This window comes from Triticum aestivum, chromosome 6A, assembly GCF_018294505.1.
Source record: "Triticum aestivum cultivar Chinese Spring chromosome 6A, IWGSC CS RefSeq v2.1, whole genome shotgun sequence".
In the NCBI taxonomy this organism is placed as follows: Eukaryota; Viridiplantae; Streptophyta; class Magnoliopsida; order Poales; family Poaceae; genus Triticum; species Triticum aestivum.
This window is the reverse complement of record NC_057809.1, coordinates 505,994,100-506,015,056: the sequence shown is the minus strand read 5'-3', so window position 1 is coordinate 506,015,056 and position 20,957 is coordinate 505,994,100. Positions and strand designations below refer to the sequence as shown.

Sequence of the window (20,957 nt, the reverse complement as noted above, 5' to 3'; positions counted from 1 at the left end):
CCAACAGACACTTTCAGAGATACCTGTAGTGCACCTTTATAGCCACCCAGTTACGTTGTGATGTTTGGTACACCCAAAGCATTCCTACGGTATCCGGAGTTGCACAATCTCATGGTCTAAGGAAATGATACTTGACATTAGAAAAGCTTTAGCAAACGAACTACACGATCTTGTGCTACGCTTAAGATTGGGTCTTGTCCATCACATCATTCTTCTAATGATGTGATCACATTATCAATGACATCCAATGTCCATGGTCAGGAAACCACGACCATCTATTGATCAACGAGCTAGTCAACTAGAGGCTTACTAGGGACATATTACGATCTATGTATTCACACATGTATTACGGTTTCTGGTTAATACAATTATAGCATGAACAATAGACAATTATCATGAACAAGGAAATATAATAATAACCATTTTATTATTGCCTCTAGGGCATATTTTCAACACCATCTTCGTTTCTTCCACCACCGCAGCACCCGTAGTCTCGCCCTCACAGTTTTCGTCAAGAACGATGGGTCTTACACGACCGCCTGCCGCCGACGCCCTGGCCACCATCTACACCTCGTCGTCGTTGTCCTCCGCGACACCAACATCCTAGTCCAGTACGTTGCGGCGCGCTGGTCTTGAGGCGCCTTGTACTCCTTGTACTTGGCCCATCTTGTTAACTGTCCAGCGTCGTCGGAGTCTGCCTAATTCATGGCCCATCGCAGGATGTCCACTGACATTGTGCCCTTCTCTGGGTCAGGAATCAGTGTCTTCAGCTCATCCGCCATAGCCTCCTTAATCACAGTGGCGTCGGCCTCCTTGTGCATGTCTTCGATGCTGCTGAAGTTTGAGCACACTTCCATGTTGTTCTCGAACTCCGTGCGGTCACCGAGCGAGCACCCGAGGAAGAAGGCCATCCATCCAATGCCCCAGAGGAAAGGGTTGGGGTTGGAGTTCATGGCGAGGGAGAGGTGGTGAAACATAGATGTGGAAGAGGAGGGGTGGTGAAACAGGGAGGGTTTGAGTGCGGTGCTGGGTAAGTAGTGTGGGTTAATATAGGAGTGTTAGGCCGATAGAAATGAATGCTGACCTTTGAACTGTGTGTTGTTCATAATGCAGTCTGACAAGGGCAAGGAGATCGTGCCACCATTGGAGAAGGGCAAGGAGGTCGTGCCACCGTTAGTTGATGTGCCGTTGTAGGATCACCCAAGCGTTAAGCGGAGGAACTACATGCACTAACATGAGGATTCATGACCAAGCCACTTATGCAAGGTTATCCTTGCTCCGAAGCTAGAGAGTCTGCCATTGCCTCTGGAAATCTCGAAGCACTTCCCGGTCGTCCCTACGAAGTTCAAGATCAGGACAAACACCGGCTACTCATGGAGGGCATGGTCAGGGTGATCGACGACAGGGTCACCCTTGATCAGGGTTGGGCCACCTTCGCCGCCGTTCACCAGATCATGATCGAGTACATGGTGACCTTCAAGTTACCGACCCCAGACACCATGAAGGTGGTCGTCTTCAACGATGACGGCATGAAGGTGGTCGCCAAGTGCAAGAAGCACGATGACGCCTTCACCACCTAGAGAGCTCCCGTTGCCCATCCTTTGTTGGTCGTTGGTTTAAGACTATATTATGCCATGCAATTTCGTTTAAAACTTATCGTACTATGTTAAATTTCTACGTGTGGTTAAGACTTATGTGTGCCTAAGTTTGTTCTACTTGCTCTACTTTTGTTTTAGCTACCCATGTGTGCCTCTGGTAACCTCACATCAAGGAGGTTACCACATAATTGTCCTGGATGTAATCAAACAACCGGACTTATGTTTCCCATAAAACAAGTCCGCAACCAAACAACCTGCTTTCCGTTTCGACACATGCAAGCTAAAGGGGATGCAGACAACCAATCAACATGCAGATGTTGATCTTTTGCCTGCATTTGCTCAACCAAACCCAACTGGGACAAGTATGCAAAGGGGCAAAAAACGATGCAGCTAACCAAGTTGGGTCAAGTATGCAAAGGGGCAGAAAACGATGCAGGTAACCAAACGCACCCCTACTGAATTGTGTTCTCGTTTACTTGAAATCAAAATGTATTTCAAGTAGTAGAGAAGACTAAAGCAAAGTAAGGTGGTGGAAGTTAGATAAACAGAGAAAGGCAGAAGCGCAGCTCGATTCCATCCTTCTTCAGAGCTGCCTCCTAATTAGCATGTTTTTTCGTATAAGGCAGAAGAGCAATGTTTTTTCTTTCCGACCATGGCCGCAATGGTTTTTAAGCTCTCTTGCTATTCCTTTTCCCTCAAAAAAGGTGAAACATCCTCTAAAAAAGATGGCATTTCACAATTTCTTTGCAAACACAAATTAGCCTAAATTAGAAGTACCATCTCGCCATTAACCATGTCTTGATCGCACAATATACGCAGCTTTCAACAGGTTTCGAGCATTGCTGCACCCGACAACATATGGCCATGCCAGCTTTGCCACCAGAACTAGTTTCAATACAATGCACACTAGGATGCCTTATACGAAACATGCCGTCATCGCAGGACTGCATTGCATTGTCGGTTCCACGAACAGGAGAGGTCAATCTCCCAGAAGGCACAACGGCTGCCTCATGCTGAGCTCCACTTTCAAACGTGGAAACATCGACAGGTCGTTGCTTGTTCCCAAAACTTTCTGCATCACAGGTTCGTAGCAAACAAGTTAATGCAAGTCAAGGAAGAGAGGAAATGGGAGGTTTGGGTGAAGTGGCAGCTTACTAGCGCAGCAAGATGGGCTTCTTGCAGAATACTCCCATCAATCTCCAGTCTGGCTATTGGAAACTCGGGAAGATGCCCCGACTGTTTCTTGCCAAGTAGATCGCCAGGGCCACGCATCACCAGGTCGGCGTTAGCTAGGTGGAACCCGTCGGATGAATTTTCAAGCACCTTCAACCTTGGCAATGTGCTGGAAGTGGAGGACAGGAACACACATCTGGATTTCTTTCCCCCGCGACCGACCCGCCCTCTTAACTGGTGCAGCTGAGACATTCCGAATCTCTCGGCATTCATGACAATCATCATAGAAGCATCAGGAACATCCACTCCGATCTCAATAACTTGCGTTGCCAGGAGAATACGCGTTTCCCCGGATCTGAAACTGCCCAGAGCTTCATCCTTCTCTGGGCCCTTCATGCGACCATGCAACAACCCACATGGATAGCCTTCAAACTTCTGTTTTATCGAATCAAAATCGGCTTTGGCAGCATGAAGTTGTGGTAGGTGCTCTGATTCTTCTATGATAGGATAAACGAGATACACTTTGCCCCCATCCATAAGCTCATCCCTCATCATCTGCACGACGCAGACCAAAAGAATATAAGAAAAGACTGAGCAGTGCCAACAAAGACAGAACAAAAAAAAGCTCTATATCCAACAGCAAATTACGTCATCACCTGGAAAACAGTTTCAAACCCAGCGTCATTTCCTTCAAGAGCAAGAGTTTCTATGGGTTGCCTTCCTGGAGGCAAATCTGTAATCTATAAGAGAAGTGGGTTTTGATTGTAAATATTCCAAATACCGGTGAGAAATGAGAACAGTAATGCAAGAAACACTTTTAAAACTATGTGTTTCCAAATAAATTTGGTGAAGTACAAAGGTTCTGGATGACTAGCAATTACTTAGAGAACTCAATGCATCTGTAATAAGTACCTGAGTAAGAGACATATCCCCATATAAAGCAAGAGCCAGTGTTCTTGGAATTGGGGTAGCTGACATAGCAAGAACATGGGGAGCCATAAATGTTTCAGAATCAGAAGCCGCATCTTCGCTTGTATTTTCATCACTCAGCTTTGAAGACGAAGTATACAGCTGTAACAAGTTGCAGTAAGATGGCTTAGCAACAAAAATGCTAATCTTGTTAAACTTGAAGCGAAAATAGGATGACAGAAATTAACAAATGAAATTTGGATCTCACCACCACCTTCTTTTTTAGTGAAAGGCAACAACTACCTTTGTTCTCTTGTTACACTTGCATTTCTAATTTGGTGTTATGTTAACAACATAATGATATGCAAGTACTTTTGATGATAGGTTTACTAAAATGATTTTCATGTAATTAAGTTAATCTTTTATTGCATCTACATATATTAGTGGCGAAAAGTCTGAGAAAATTGACTGCTTGTATTCTAGGATGACGTCTGTTTTCGAACCGAGATAGTAATCAGCAAAATTTTCCTTGGACAAATGAGAGCATACAGTAGATGTGCATCCACAAGGCACAAGGACCACAATCATGTAGTAAGTTTAAATTAAAAAAATTGTGCATACACAACAAAATTGACCATAGGATGCAACAAAGGCAACAGACAGAAGGCAATATATAATTCGAGCACAAAACTGTTTTTCAGGTCATGGTATTTGGAGACTGGAGCTTTTCAAATGCTCAAGTTCTCGGCAAATTCCGGAGGGCAGGACTAGTCTCCCACATCAGTATTTGAGATGTAAATTTAAATCTGATATTATTTGACAAATTGATATACTAATACATAAAAGGATATCATAGTCATTGCAAGAAATTATGCAGAAGGTCAGAAATATGAAACAGTATGTTCTATTGGGAAAATGAGCATTTGCAGCGGGGTGGGGGCACCTTCTATTGTTCTATGTATAAATATGCTCGTTAGTGCATGTGCATGCAGAAAATGAGCAACAGGAGCAAATTCAGTAGGAAAGTGCTGATTATCTTTTCCATGTTTTTTTACATTATTTACCACGAAACAATGCATGCAAAAACGACATGAATGTATCAACAAACAAACTCCATGATAAGTATGGTTCCTTTTTAAGTCCATGACCAAATTGCAGAAATTGCATCTCAGTACAGGAATGAAGTAACACGCAGAAACTACATGTATGATTAATAATTGAGTGAATAAAAGTGGTCAGTATATTACCTTATTATTGAACCTTCCTCGTTGGATAACACCAAAACGTTGCTGCTCATCTATAACAGAGATACGTAAAGCTGAAAAGTCAGTTTTATCAGCTATTAAGGTGTGTGTTCCAATGACCATTGATATTTCTCCAGTCTTGAGACCCTGTCATGTATAACACACGTAAAGATATGAAAAATATGCAGTGTCAAAACTTGAAAAGTGTTGGGACTAGGGATAATGGCTTGCATTCCGAATTATCCTCGACTCTCTGGTGGAAGTTGAACCAGTTAGCAAGGCAATATTTGGTTTGCATTCATCTCCATCTAACTTCTCCAGCAATGAAGTCAGGTGTTCATAATGCTGAACAGCAAGTATCTCAGTTGGAACCATGAAAGCAGCCTACAAAAAGAAATTATAAGGTTAATACACCAGACAAATCTCTCCTGAATAAAGAAAGAACCACAAGCACGATGATAATCTTTTTTTCTTATATGTCCCATTTGGATTTAGCATGTATGGGTATCATTGATAAAAAAATCCTTTGGCATGTTGTAATAACAGTACAGAAGGATGTCAAATCTGAAGAGTGTACCTGAAATCCTGAGTTAACAACCTCCATACATGCTAGGAAAGCAACAATAGTTTTACCACAACCAACATCCCCCTGTTACAAAAACAATGACTTTGTAGAAATATTCATACAAGCTTCAATATGTTTGAGTAGTACATTTGTAGTTAGCATACAAAAAAACTCTTATACAGATCTCTGATTGATAAAACAGAGAGCTTGTACACAAATAAATACAGGCGTTTTGTAGTATCACATTTAGAATTTGAAACAGAAGGATGTGTAATGTATACTGGTCATTTAAACATAAAAAGGCAAGGTGGGAATGAATGGGATAAAACACTAGTTGAAATGTTTATGGCCAACTACTCCAAATAAACTCTCAAACACAAACAAGACTGAGAAGAAAAATATGATGCAGTTAACCAGTTCTATCAAGCAACTCACTACACTGTTTGAAAACTTGGGCATATTTCTTGTTCACGGACATGAGGAATGTTCCATATTCCAATGCAAAGTAAGTGTGTAGTTTCATCTATACACCTAATAAATGTCCAGTTTTTACTTTGTATTCCCTACATGCATGCTTTGAATAAAGCACTAAAAATATAATAATTGGGGGTACATTAGTCATTGTGTTTTCTTGCTCTACGTGCAAGCATGCCCTATATTTTGAAACAGTTGGAAGAATGAATTAGTCCAGAAATAAGAACAAAAAAATTAGTTAACAAACCAAGAAGAATGCAAATAATTACTTGCAAGAGCCTGTTCATAGGAACTGGTCTTCTGAGATCCCATATAATCTCTTTAACAGCATTTAGTTGACTAGCAGTAAGTGAATAAGGGAGAGACTTCAACAATTTATTGGCCAGAGGAGACCACTGATCGACACCAACAGCATTTAACTCATGATTTTCACACTTATATAGCAATTCTTCCTTTTCAACCCGTGTACCAACTGCTTCAAGCATTTGAAATAGTCTTCCCAGCTGAAACAATAAGAAATGATTTTGTTACTGGCAGTCTGGCACATGTACATTTGCACAGTTACGAAAACCAATGTATCATGAACAACAATAATGAACTGAAAGTGACAAAAGACTCCCTCAAACTTTACAATCACACAGATATTAACATTCATGCGTTTTCAAATCAACATAATCAAACCAAACATATTAAGCTTCGTCTAGCAAGTTGCTAACTGAACAAGCATACAAATTATACTGAAATTTCTAGACAGGTATAAGGAGATCTTGCAGAGATGGCACCATAATTAGATTACAATCTTGATTATTACATTGAGGTTTGATGAAGGGGAAATACTGACAAAAATAACTATTTTTCTTTAGCAAAAGAAGATGACATTATCCAAATTCATAAGTAGCACTAAAAAACTAAGTCGTCTGAGCAAGGCAGTTTACTGAATATATAATGATACCTGGAGATAAAAGAAATCATCGAATATAAGCCTTCGGCGAGCAAAATCAGCTTCATCTCGATTCTTAGGTTTGTGAATCCCCATGTAAGCCTAACATCGACCAAAAATGGTATTGATAAATGGGGAAAGTATTATGAGGGCAGGCAGATGACAAGGCACACAATATAATAGAAGTTTAAATAGATAAAATACAGCTACAACAGTTATTGGTTGGAATCCAGAAGTTGCTCAGTTCCACAACTGAAAGCTCCAAAACTAGAGATAAAAAAGGGCATGTCTTGCATCACTTAAGAGAGCGACCCAACATGACATGTATGTCCATACAGTTGTGGAGTACTGCATAGAAGTAACCCCATTATGTGAAGTATAATTAGTGGCATTGCTCCTTACATCAAACAGATTTGCCAAGTTGAACTCAGTGAGAACCTCAGGAGGGATAGGATCAATGTCTGGAGTCAGCATCTTCAAGGCCCTGTAAACATTTGAAACTCTTATATAGCCAGAAGGAAATAATGAGTAACTACATGCATTCCACACAGGTCAAGGTGGCTCGTATTTTATGTTTTGCAGTCACCCCTTAAAGTATCAACATAACGTAAGTTATACACCTCCATATATTTAGCTCTTTCCATTTTAATCCAGAATCAACTATTTAACTTCAAGAACACTGTCATGTGTGCTTTTCTTTCAAGAAAACGCAAAGAGACATTTGCGTTTCTTTTCATTGAAAAGGTAGAGTTTGAGTTACAACCCTCCTAAGAGGAACAAATGGTGAACAAAAACAGTGAATTAATGTGCATCCCAGGTTTGTGGTATGGTGTCACTAAGCCCTGATGTGCCCGCTTTGGCCCAGGGCGCCGAGTCTAATATCTTTCAGGATTTATTTGATTGACAGAAGTTGGTTACAATGTATCCGCTTTTAGAGGGTTTGAGAAAAGGAAAGTTCAAATCAAATCCGAAGGATGGGTAAGCACTACACTAACAAACTTGGAAATAAACTAAAGAGATTGGTATGGATCCAAAGTTCCAAACTTGAGGATCAAGCCGCTGCCTCCTCCTTGTACTTAATGTGGTGACCAAAAACCCAGTTCTACATGACAAACACAATCAACATTCCAACACATTATTTCACATTTCATTTCAGTTGACTGAACTATACTTTGGTGACATGAACGAATAGTTTGGCGCACATTTGATGAGAAATATAATCACACTAACTGTGGACTTAAGAGGGGCATAAGTTAGATCTCAACAACCATTTAGAAACCAAAAGAAAACACAAAGCTTGTACTGACCTAGAGATGGACTGTCCCAGCAAACGTGCTTCCAGTCCCGCTTTTGATGGATATATAGGATATGGTTTCCTATCAAGCAGGGCGCTTTGTTGCTCCTCTTCTTCGAGCTTGTCAATAGTGTACTCCTTCAAATCATAATGCCCACTAGAAAGTACCTTCTTGACCTGCACGTTCAGAATCAGTGCAAACGTATAAATCATATACAGGACATTAACCCTGGTACTTGACAAACACAAGAGACACCATTATTAGAACTGCAATAATACCATAACATTATCAAACAGTGGTTCAGAAAAAAAAATACTATACCTCTGTAACTAAATACAAGACGTTTTTGCAGTTCAACCGTCTTATATGTAGTTACAGAGGGAGTACCATGCTGCAGACATGCATCAGTGTACAGGAAGCACCAGCAGAAAGGATCATCAAGTGGAATGTAACAGAGAAATGTTTTTGCTCACCAACCTTACCACTGACATACACAATATCCCCCTCTTTGTGTTTTGATGATATACAGTTAAGAAAATATTGAGAAGAGAAACGTTGGCCACTGAAAAACTTCTTGAGGTGCAAATGAATCCTCTGTTTTTGCTCTGCTCCAGAGTTACAACTCACATCTGAAGAGCTTAACTTGGCCTCAACTATTGAACAACCAACAACAACCTCAACGAAACCTAAAGTACTTCTAATCCTGACTCCCCTGAGAGAGAGAGATAAAAAATATTAACAAGGATGGGAAAAATATTCTAAAATACATGCTGCTTTCTACATGAAGGAAAACGGTAGCCAGATAAGAAATTCTACAGCCAATTAAATCAGCATGACATAATTATCCAAATATATGTCAACATATAGAAGCAGCGGGTATTTCCGATAATATGAAATACTCCCTCCGATCCAAAATAAGTGTCACAGTTTTGAAGTAAGGTTAGTTCAACCCTTTGTTCAAAGATGCGACACTTATTATGGATCGGAAGGAGTACTGTTTTTCATTTTTATGTTACCTAATTGATTGCCTTTAACGCGTCAAAAAAAAATTGATTGCCTTTTTACATTCTCAGCAATCAACATCTACAATATACTTTATATATATATATATATATATATATATATATATATAGCATCCATTTGGCCCACGCACCTAGATATGAATTTGCTTCCTGCACACAGCACACACAAACATATTCATCATGTAGTAAGTTCCTAAATTGTGCCGTAGTAGACTAAACACTGCTACCTTAGCAAGACCAAGGTCACAGGCGACATTTTTAACAAACATGATGTAACACAGCTTCTCTGCCTTAGAGTGGCACTACAAATTAAGCTTGCTAAAATGTCTGAAAATATTTCAATCATTGATAGTGAAAGAGAATTGTTAGACCAATTTGAAGGAATAAAAAATAAAGCTAAAGAGCTGGCGGTGTGACTAGTTGATTTATCAACTTGTGTTGGCAAGGTCGTGCCCAGATGATGAAAGGAAAATGCAACATAAAAGTTTATGAATTCAATGTTCTTTGCTCATGCTCGAGTTTACCAGTTCAATTTTTAATTTTTATGAACTCATTTCTACCTATTTGCCGTACAGACTTCAGAAATAGTGTACTGATGCTAGTTCTTCATCTAAATTTCTCTATTGTACGGACTACGGACCACTGGGTCAGTTTGCACTTGCTCACTTTTGTATTGTGCTGAACTTACTTTATAAACTGTTGTTATAAATAGTTTGACAAAAGTTAGTGCCCTATTTTGTAACTACATCCAGAGTATAGCGAAATAAATGCCCTACACTGCAACACAATCTTATATACCTCTTATGCTTTTACTGTTAGCCAAGAAGCAAATATTATGCCCCTTTCCGCGGATTACCAAATGCACATAGCCAAACCACAAGATATGCCAAAATGGCTCAATCAGGATGATGCAAATGCCTAGCGCAGCCCAAGTCTAAGAGACCTGACAAATTCAATACCAATTATTTCTCTAAGCTTTATTCGACATGCACATGAATTGTATGGCTCTATCACGTCATAAACTATGCTATGTCTATAACTATGAAGGGCTACATCCAAGAGGAACAAAGTTGCCATAGTGTCACAGCTCTACTACTTTGTTCCAAATCAATAAAGGCTTAATTATCAAACATTGATGAATATACGCTGTACAGTACTAATGATCCAAAGGGCATGAAGACAGCTATTGTAAAGTGAACCAGGACAACGGCGCATGCCACATGTCAATGAGCCTCGATTGAAGCACAGTTAACATGTGGCTTTGGTGCCAAAGAAAATGTCAATAAAACCTCTCATATGTAAATATAGAATTACTTGGAAGATATAACAGTTCCAAAGAACATGATGTACTGCCCATCTTCTATTAGACCTTGAGGATTTTGTAGATCTGCATAGGTCCTGGGGAAATGCTGCAGCAATTTGCGGATCTATAACAAGAAACAAATCAAATGTGAAGAATTTCATAATTTTTTGAAGATAACACAAAAGTGAAGTGGCTTTCTGTTGTTACCGTATGGAAACCACCGTCCTCTAGCTTACGATATTGCTTACTAGTTGTTCCAGGCAAGGACCTTATATCTTTGTCCAAGATATTATTATCAGGACTTGTAGCATCAGCTAATGACTCTGGACAAGCTTCTGTAACAACTGCCGGTTCTCCAGGCAAACACCTTTTACTTTTGTCCAAGACATTACCATCAGCAGTTGTAGCATCAGCTAATGACTCGGGGCAAACTTCCCCATCAACTGCTGGTTCACCAGAAATATGCCGAGTGATGAGAGAACTCTCTTCACTGATTGAAAGATCATTTACATTTGCTGGAGATGGACCTGATGGGTGGCACTTGTCAGCAAATTCACGATTTGTCTCCAAATTTCCACCAGATACTAGGATGAAATTCGTGAGGTTTCCAGAAAACATGGTTTCTTTGCACTCCATACCAGCAGAATCATCATATAGTTCAATTGGTGATGAATCACCGAATTTTATGCATGGGAATTTAGCCAAAATTTCTGCAAAATCAATTTCTTTCAAGACACTGATCAACTCCGTGGCAGATTCTTTGCGGACTCTTTCTTGCTCCATTAAATATTGTGTGTTACTATAGCCCATCAAAACAGGCACCTGCGACCATAGATACATATTTCAGAGTATGCTCACCATTTATTTGTCGATAAAAAATATGATATCAATGTCGTGTATAAATTGGTGAAAGGCAGCATTAAACAGACAATTACGCAAATGGGGAAAAAAATCAGGGACCACTGGATAGATTCATCGATGAGCTTAAGGAAAGCCACAACGATAGCAAGTCATAATATAATATCAAAGCATGGCAAACAAAGAATGAATCCTTTTCTAATTCATAATATGTGGATCTGGTCTCTAGTTAACAAATTCCATGCACAAAAGGAAACAATTTTGATTATCAAAAGCTACACATGGCATCAAAACTAGGAATATGCAAATATTGGTTAGAGGACTTGGAAAAGTAAAACAATTATATTAGGACTAGAATGTGTAAAGAGATGAAATAGACAAAAACAAACTAAATATTGATGCATGGCAAAAATCTGAGGTTAAAACCAACAAGTTGCAGCAGCCAATTCACAAGAACTCGCATACTTTGTTGAGGAGCTTTGATCTCTCTGATATCCCATCCACCTCCAGCAGCTTCCGCACGGACGTGTGTTTATCACGTGAACACCAGCGGAAGAGCCGAGAACCAAGAGCATTCCTAAACCTGCAACTCAAACAAATTCGATTAATTTCCCCACCATTACTCGCTAGTCATGTGCTGACACAAAGTAGCAGAAAAAGATAGATATGCACAAAACAATACCTCATTCTGGAGCACATCATTTTGGAGCGCCCCCACCGAAACTCTAAGGAGATCGCCCTACCTAGATGGCTCTCGCTGCCACCCTGAAATGGGGCGACCTCACTTCAGGCAATGTAGGGGGTCCAGCTTCAGTAAGGTAACAAGGGAAGTGTCCGAATCGGAATACCTTAAGCAATGATTGCGCAGAGGAGGGGGCGATCATTGGGGCGGCCGCCGGCCGGCCAGCAGACACCCTTCGTGACCCCAGCAGCGCCCAGTTCGTGAAGCGCCAGGAGGAATACCATTAAGCTCCAGAGAGCGAACGGGGCGGGGGTGAAAGACCCGGAGCGTGCTATTGCGGCGGGGGAGGACCGGAGAGAGAGGCGGTGCGGAGTTGCGCAGCTGCGCGAAGAATGGGAAGCCGCCGGAGTACCCGGTGCTCCGGTGGTGGTGCTCACTGTTCTAGGGGTTTAGAATCGAGGAACTGGAGCGGCGGAGGAGGGCAGTGGCTTCACAGGAGTCGCCGGAGCGCGCGCTCCGTGCGGCGGCGGAAAGGGGCGCTCGTGCGCGCGGACGGAGCGGTTGGGTCCCAGGGCGATAGCGGTGTGCGGCGTCGGCGTTCAGGCGGGGACGTGGGGCTGTGGGCGGTGGGGAGGGGAACGAGTGGAGAGGGAAGAGTCGAAGAAGAGAGGGGGAGGCGTGAGCGAGATGGCCATTCTGATGCGTGGGCGTAACTTGGGCTGGTTTGACCTGGCCCATAACCAGGGGCAGGAGAAGCCATTTTAGCCATGGTAATGTCAGCCCAACTTGCACCACGCGGCTGCTTCGTAGAATTTGCTCCAAGGTCTTTCTACCCCCTAAAAAAACTAATTCCGCTCTCTCTCTCACCCAAAAAGGGTAAACCATGTTGTCCAGAAAAAGGTAAATATTGCCTTGTTTTACATTAACACGCCTCTTTATTGGCTAGTTCAACAAAAATTACTTCCTCATTTTTAAACTAGTTGAAGTTCCAACTTTATCCTAAGTAAAACTTATTTAAATTTGACCCAAGTATTGGAAAAAATGTGTAAGCATTTATACTTACTTTTGTAGCTACTAGCAAATATGCCCGTGCGTTGCAACGGAAGAAAAAATTACACGTTGGTCAATATCCGACATATGAATGTCCTCTATTTTAACACGGTGGCTCACCATGTTGCCAATTATCTTTCTTCTCACTCTCGTTGATGATGGATGCAATATCCACGTGATCGCAATGCATTCAACGTGGTAAAAAATGGGCTTGTCACTGTACGACACACTTGTCATTGTCTCGCGCAAGGGAATGTTTTGAACTTTGAAAACAAATCTCATCGACCATGGACTACTCGCCAACCCCAAGACATATAAAGAATTTCCAAAATTAATCAAATCCTAGATATAAAATACATCTGAATAGGAAGAGTTTTTTGAATCGACAAACATTCTTTTTAAATTTAGACATTTTTTTAAATTCACAAACATTTGTTTTTTAGACGAACATTTATTGAAATGCATGAATAGTTTTTGATTTCATGATGACTCAGATTCACAAATATGTTTTGAATACACGATCATTTTATCAAGATCATGAACTTGATTTTATTTAATGACATTTCTTTCCAAATTATTTTTATAATTTGCAAATATTTTTGTAAAATCAGTAACATTTTTTGAAACCACGAAAACTTTATGATTTCCTGAACTTTTTTGAATTCACACACATTTTATAATTTCTCAAACAGCTTTTTCAAACTCGCAACTTTTTAATACTTGAAAATCTCAAATTGATTTAAAGAAGGAGAAAACAAAAACAGAAGTGAGAAAAGAGAAGACCAGAAAAAAGAAAAAAAAACAGGGCATTAAGTCCGCTGGCTGGCCCATGTAGGCCTAAAGTAGGTGGGAATAAGTCATGAGAAAAAGGTGGAGGAAAATATTGGTAGAAGCTGGGGTTCGAACCCTGATCTACAGGGCAGAAGACAATGCATCGAGCCACCGCGCTGCTACTGCGTTACTGCTATTTGTTGGATATTAACTATATACAAACTCTGGAAACGACGGCGACTTTGAAAAGAAAAATCGAATCGTTTTCTTCACTTACGGGTGGCATAGCGGGTAATTTCTAGCAACTTCGAGGGGCGATTTTTGTGACGTACGGGCAGAAGCAATATCTGCTTTATTATTATTAGTAGGTAATAGGTATAGGTATAGAGGTATAGAGGTATAGATATAGATATAGATATAGATATAGATTAGTAAAAAAATTATAAGCTCTGTTAAATTTGAAGAAGTTCAACTTAGGATGAATCTAGAATGGAATAGAGAGTATATTACGTCATAACCGAAAGAGGTATGATATCGGTGGATCATTGAACCACACGTTAGGAGGAGTCGGGGAGCTCTTTTAGCATGACTAGTTAATTCATGGGTCGTGGGTGTTTACCTCACTAGAATAATATTTAAAATATATGTTGAAAAAAAATCATGCTACAGATGATAAAAACCACCATAGATTTCCGCGGTTGCAACCACCTCTCATTTTTCGTCGATTGCAACCACAAACCTCACGTTGGTTGTCGCCACAAAGAAGAAAGTGTTGGGGAACGTAGCAGAAATTCAAAAATTTTCTATGTGTCACCAAGATCTATCTATGGAGAAACCAGCAACGAGGGGAAGGAGAGTGCATCTACATACCCTTGTAGATCGCTATGCGGAAGCGTTCAAGAGAACGGGGTTGAAGGAGTCGTACTCGTCGTGATCCAAATCACCGGAGATCCTAGTGTCGAACGGACGGCACCTCCGTGTTCAACACACGTACAGCCCGGTGACGTCTCCCATGCCTTGATCCAGCAAGGAGAGAGGGAGAGGTTTGAGGAAGACTCCATCCAGCAGCAGCACAATGGCGTGGTGATGGTGGAGGAGCATGGTACTCCAGCAGGGCTTCGCCAAGCACCGCAAGAGACGAGGAGGGAGAGAGGTAGGGCTGTGCCAGCAAGAGGAGAGCAACTCGTGTGTATTGGGCAGCCCAAACCTCAACTATATATAGGGGAAGGGGAGGGGCTGCGCCCCCACCTAGGGTTCCCTCCCTAGGGGTGGCGGCAACCCCCTAGATCCCATCTAGGGGCGGCCAAGGGGAGGGGAGAGGGGGAGGCGCACCAGGGTGGGCCTTAGGGCCCATCTGCCCTAGGGTTTGCCCCCCTCCCCACTTCCTTGCGCCTTGGGCCTTGGTGGGGGGCGCACCAGCCCACCTGGGGCTGGTCCCCTCCCACACTTGGCCCATGCAGCCCTCCGGGGCTGGTGGCCCCACTTGGTGGACCCCGGGACCCTCCCGGTGGTCCCGGTACGTTACCGATAAAATCCAAAACTTTTTCGGTGACCAAAACAGGACTTCCCATATATAAATCTTTACCTCCGGACCATTCCGGAACTCCTCGTGACGTCCGGGATCTCATTCGGGACTCCGAACAACATTCGGTAACCACATACAAACTTCCTTTATAACCCTAGCGTCATCGAACCTTAAGTGTGTAGACCCTACGGGTTCGGGAACCATGCAGACATGACCGAGACGTTCTCCGGTCAATAACCAACAGCGGATCTGGATACCCATGTTGGCTCCCACATGCTCCACGATGATCTCATCGGATGAACCACGATGTCAAGGACTTAATCAATCCCGTATACAATTCCCTTTGTCTATCGGTACGATACTTGCCCGAGATTCGATCGTCGGTATCCCGATACCTTGTTCAATCTCGTTACCGGCAAGTCTCTTTACTCGTTCCGTAACACATCATCCCGTGATCAACTCCTTGATCACATTGTGCACATTATGATGATGTCCTACCGAGTGGGCCCAGAGATACCTCTCCGTTTACACGGAGTGACAAATCCCAGTCTCGATTCGTGCCAACCCAACAGACACTTTCGGAGATACCTGTAGTGTACCTTTATAGCCACCCAGTTACGTTGTGACGTTTGGCACACCCAAAGTATTCCTACGGTATCCGGGAGTTGCACAATCTCATGGTCTAAGGAAATGATACTTGACATTAGAAAAGCTTTAGCATACGAACTACATGATCTTGTGCTAGGCTTAGGATTGGGTCTTGTCCATCACATCATTCTCCTAATGATGTGATCCCGTTATCAATGACATCCAATGTCCATGGTCAGGAAACCGTAACCATCTATTGATCAACGAGCTAGTCAACTAGAGGCTTACTAGGGACATGGTGTTGTCTATGTATCCACACATGTATCTGAGTTTCCTATCAATACAATTCTAGCATGGATAATAAACGATTATCATGAACAAGGAAATATAATAATAATCAATTTATTATTGCCTCTAGGGCATATTTCCAACAGTCTCCCACTTGCACTAGAGTCAATAATCCAGTTCACATCGATATGTGATTAACACTCAAGGTCACATCCCCATGTGACTAACACCCAAAGAGTTTACTAGAGTCAATAATCTAGTTCACATTACCATGTGATTAACACTCGATGAGTTCTGGGTTTGATCATGTTATGCTTGTGAGAGATGTTATAGTCAACGGGTCTGAATCTTTCAGATCCGTGTGTGCTTTACAAATCTCTATGTCATCTCCTAGATGCAGCTACCACGTTCTATTTGGAGCTATTCCAAATAACTGTTCTACTATACGAATCCAGTTTACTACTCAGAATAATCTGGATTAGTGTCAAAGTTTGCATCGGCGTAACCCTTTACGACGAACTCTTTTACCACCTCCATAATCGAGAAAATTCCTTAGTCCACTAGTTACTAAGGATAACTTTGACCGCTGTCCTGTGATCCATTCTTGGATCACTCTTGTACCCCTTGACTGACTCATGGCAAGGCACATTTCAGGTGCGGTACACAGCATAGCATACTGTAGAGCCTATGTCTTAAGCATAGGGGACGACCTTCGTCCTTTCTCTCTATTCTGCCGTGGTCGAGCTTTAAGTCTTAACTTCATACCTTACAACTCAGGCAAGAACTCCTTCTTTGACTGATCCATCTTGAACACCTTCAAGATCATGTCAAGGTATGTGCTCATTTGAAAGTACCATTAAGCGTTCTGATCTATCCTTATAGATCTTGATGCTCAATGTTCAAGTAGCTTAATCCAGGCTTTCCATTGAAAAACACTTTCCAAATAACCCTATATGCTTTCCAGAAATTCTACGTCATTTCTGATCAACAATATGTCAACAACATATACTCATCAGAAATTCTATAGTGCTCCCACTCACTTCTTTGGAAATACAAGTTTCCCATAAACTTTGTATAAACCCAAAATCTTTGATCATCTCATCAAAGCATACATTCCAACTCCGAGATGCTTACTCCAGTCCTAGAAAGATTGCTGGAGCTTTGCATACTTATTAGCATCTTTTAGGATTGACAAAACCTTCCGGTTGTATTACATACAACCTTTCCTCAAGAAAAATCATCGAGGAAACAATGTTTTGACATCCTATCTGCAAGATTTCATAAATAATGCAGTAATCGCTAATATAATTCCAACAGACTCTTAGCATCGCTACGAGTGAGAAAGTCTCACCGTAGTCAACTCCTTGAACTTGTCGGGAAACTTCTTAATGACAAGTCGAGCTTTCTTAATGGTGACATTTACCATCATTGTCCGTCTTCCTTTTAAAATCCATATGTACCTAACAGCCTTACGACCATCAAGTAGTTCTTCCAAAGTCTACACTTCGTTTTCATACATGGATCCTCTCTCGGATTTTATGGCCTCGAGCCATTTATCGGAATCCGGGCCCACCATCGCTTCTCCATAGCTCGTAGGTTCATTGTTGTCTAGCAACATGACTTCCAAGACAGGATTATGTACCACTCTGAAGTAGTACGCATCCTTGTCGTCCTACGAGGTTTGGGAGTGACTTGATCCGAAATCTCATGATCAATATCATAAGCTTCCACTTCAATTGGTGTAGGTGCCACAGGAACAACTCTTGTGCCCTGCTATACACTAGTTGAAGTGACGGTTCAATAACCTCATCAAGTCTCCACCATCCTCCCACTCAATTCTTTCGAGAGAAACTTTTCCTCGAGAAAGGACCCGATTCTAGAAACAATCCCTTATTGCTTTCGGATCTGAGACAGGAGGTATACCCAACTGTTTTGGGTGTCCTATGAAGATGCATTTATCCGCTTTGGGTTCGAGCTTATCAGCCTGAAACTTTTTCACATAAGCGTCGCAGCCCCAAACTTTTAAGAAATGACAGCTTAGGTTTCTCTAAACCATAGTTCATACGGTGTCATCTCATCGGAATTACGTGGTGCCCTATTTAAAGTGAATGTGGTTGTCTCTAATGCCTAACCCATAAACTATTGTGGTAATTCGATAAGAGACATCATGGTATGCATCATATCCAATAGGGTGCAGTTATGATGTTCGGACACACCATCACACTATGGTGTTCCAGGCTGTATCAGTTGTGAAACAATTTCCACAATGTCTTAATTCTGTGCCAAACTCGTAATTCAGATATTCATCTCTATGATCATATCATAGATATTTTATCCTCTTGTCACGACGATCTTTCAACTTCACCCTGAAATTACTTGAACCTTTCAATAATTCAGACTCGTGATTCATCAAGTAAATGTACTCAACATCTACTCAAACCATCTGTGAAGTAAGAACATAACGATATCCACTACACGCCTCAGCACTCATTGGACTGCACACATCAAAATGTATTACTTCCAACAAGTTGCTTTCTAGTTCCATTTTACTGAAAACGAGGCTTTCAGTCATCTTGCCCATGTGGTATGATTTGCATGTCTCAAGTGATTCAAAATCAAGTGAGTCCAAACGATCCATCTGCATGGAGTTTCTTCATGCATATCTACCAACAAACATGGTTCGCATGTCTCAATCCTTTCAAAAATGAGTGAGTCCAAAGATCCATCAACATGGAGCTTCTTCATGCGTTTTATACCGATATGACTTAAGTGGCAGTGCCACAAGTAGGTGGTACTATCATTACTATCCTATATCTTTTGGCATGAACATGTGTATCACTACGATCAAGATTCAATAAACCATTCATTTTAGGCGTAAGACCGTTGAAGGTATTATTCAAATAAACAGAGTAACCATTATTCTCCTTAAATGAATAACCGTATTGCGATAGACGTAATCCAATCATGTCTATGCTCAACGCAAACACCAAATAACAATTATTTAGGTTTTAATACCAATCTCGATGGTAGAGGGAGCGTACGATATTTGATCAATCTTGGAAATACTTCCAACACATATCGTCATCTCACCTTTAGCTAGTCTCCGTTTGTTTCATAGCTTTTATTTCGAGTTACTAACACTTAGCAACCGAACCGGTATCTAATACCCTGGTGCTACTAGGAGTACTAGTAAAGTACACATCAACACAATGTATATCCAATATACTTCTATCGACCTTGCCAGCCTTCTAATCTACCAAGTATCTAGGGTAATTCTGCTCCAGTGGCTGTTCCCCTTATTACAGAAGCACTTAGTCTCGGGTTTGGGTTCAACCTTGGGTTTCTTCACTAGAGCAGCAGCTGAATTGCCGTTTCATGAAGTATCCCTTCTTGCCCTTGCCCTTCCTGAAACTAGTGGTTTCACCAACCATCAACAATTGATGCTCCTTCTTGATTTCTACTTTTGTGGTGTCAAACATCGCGAATATCTCAAGGATCATCATATATGTCCCTGATATGTTATAGTTCATCACGAAGCTCTAGCAGCTTGGTGGTAATGACTTCGGAGAAACATCACTATCTCATCTGGAAGATCAACTCCCACTCGATTCAAATGATTGTTGTACTCAGACAATCTGAGCACAAGCTCAACAATTGAGCTTTTCTCCCTTAGTTTGCAGGCTAAGAAAATCGTCGGAGGTCTTATACCTCTTGACGTGGGCACGAGCCTGAAATCCCAATTTCAGCCCTCAAAACATCTCGTATGTTTCGTGACGTTTCAAAATGTCTTTGGTGCCTCAACTCTAAACCGTTTAACTGAACTATCAAATAGTTATCAAAATGTGTATCTCAGATGTTCGCAACATCCACAGACAACGTTCGAGGTTCAGCACACTGAGCGGTGCATTAAGGACATAAGCCTTCTATGAAGCAATGAGGACAATCCTCAGTTTACGGACCTAGTCCGCATAATTGCTACTATCAACTTTCAACTAAATTTTCTCTAGGAACATATCTAAACAGTAGAACTGAAGCGCGAGCTACGACATAATTTGCGAAGACCTTTTGACTATGTTCAGGATAATTAAGTTCATCTTATGAACTCCCACTCAGATAGACATCCCTCTAGTCATCTAAGTGATTACATGATCCGAGTCAACTAGGCCGTGTCCGATCATCACGTGAGACGGACTAGTCAACATCGGTGAACATCTTCATGTTGATCGTATCTACCATACGACTCATGCTCGACCTTTCGGTCTCTTGTGTTCCGAGGCCATGTCTGTACATGCTAGGCTCGTCAAGTCAACCTAAGTGTTTTGCATGTGTTCCGAGGCCATGTCTGTACATGCTAGGCTCGTCAACACCCGTTGTATTCGAACGTAAGAATCTATCACACCCGATCATCACGTGGTGCTTCGAAACGACGAACTTTCGCAACGGTGCACAGTTAGGGGGAACACTTTCTTGAAATTTTAATGAGGGATCATCTTATTTACTACCGTCGTTCTAAGCAAATAAGATGTATAAACATGATAAACATCACATGCAATCAAATAGTGACATGATATGGCCAATATCATATTGCTCCTTTTGATCTCCATCTTCGGGGCTCCATGATCATCATCGTCACCGGCATGACACCATGATCTCCATCATTGTGTCTCCTTGA

General features: G+C 41.5%; 1 protein-coding gene across 2 annotated transcripts; it reads right to left on the bottom strand.

The window, feature by feature from the left end:
* Positions 1–2,260: 2,260 nt before the first annotated feature.
* LOC123128158 (ATP-dependent DNA helicase homolog RECG, chloroplastic) lies at positions 2,261–12,724 on the bottom strand. 2 transcript variants are annotated; one of them, XM_044548093.1, is made up of 18 exons: positions 12,230–12,724; positions 12,064–12,146; positions 11,847–11,964; positions 11,162–11,345; positions 10,731–11,050; positions 10,535–10,647; positions 8,676–8,910; positions 8,211–8,374; positions 7,306–7,387; positions 6,916–7,005; positions 6,233–6,466; positions 5,502–5,573; positions 5,156–5,308; positions 4,928–5,071; positions 3,684–3,842; positions 3,428–3,511; positions 2,754–3,326; positions 2,261–2,670 (listed from the first exon to the last, which is right to left on the bottom strand). In XM_044548093.1, the coding sequence occupies exons 1-18, from the start codon at positions 12,263–12,265 to the stop codon at positions 2,578–2,580; spliced, it is 2,937 nt and encodes a 978-aa protein (XP_044404028.1). In that variant the 5' UTR covers positions 12,266–12,724; the 3' UTR covers positions 2,261–2,577. The 2 variants fall into 2 exon arrangements, with proteins under 2 accessions (XP_044404028.1, XP_044404027.1); XM_044548092.1 differs by having other exon boundaries at positions 10,731–11,345.
* Positions 12,725–20,957: the final 8,233 nt, after the last annotated feature.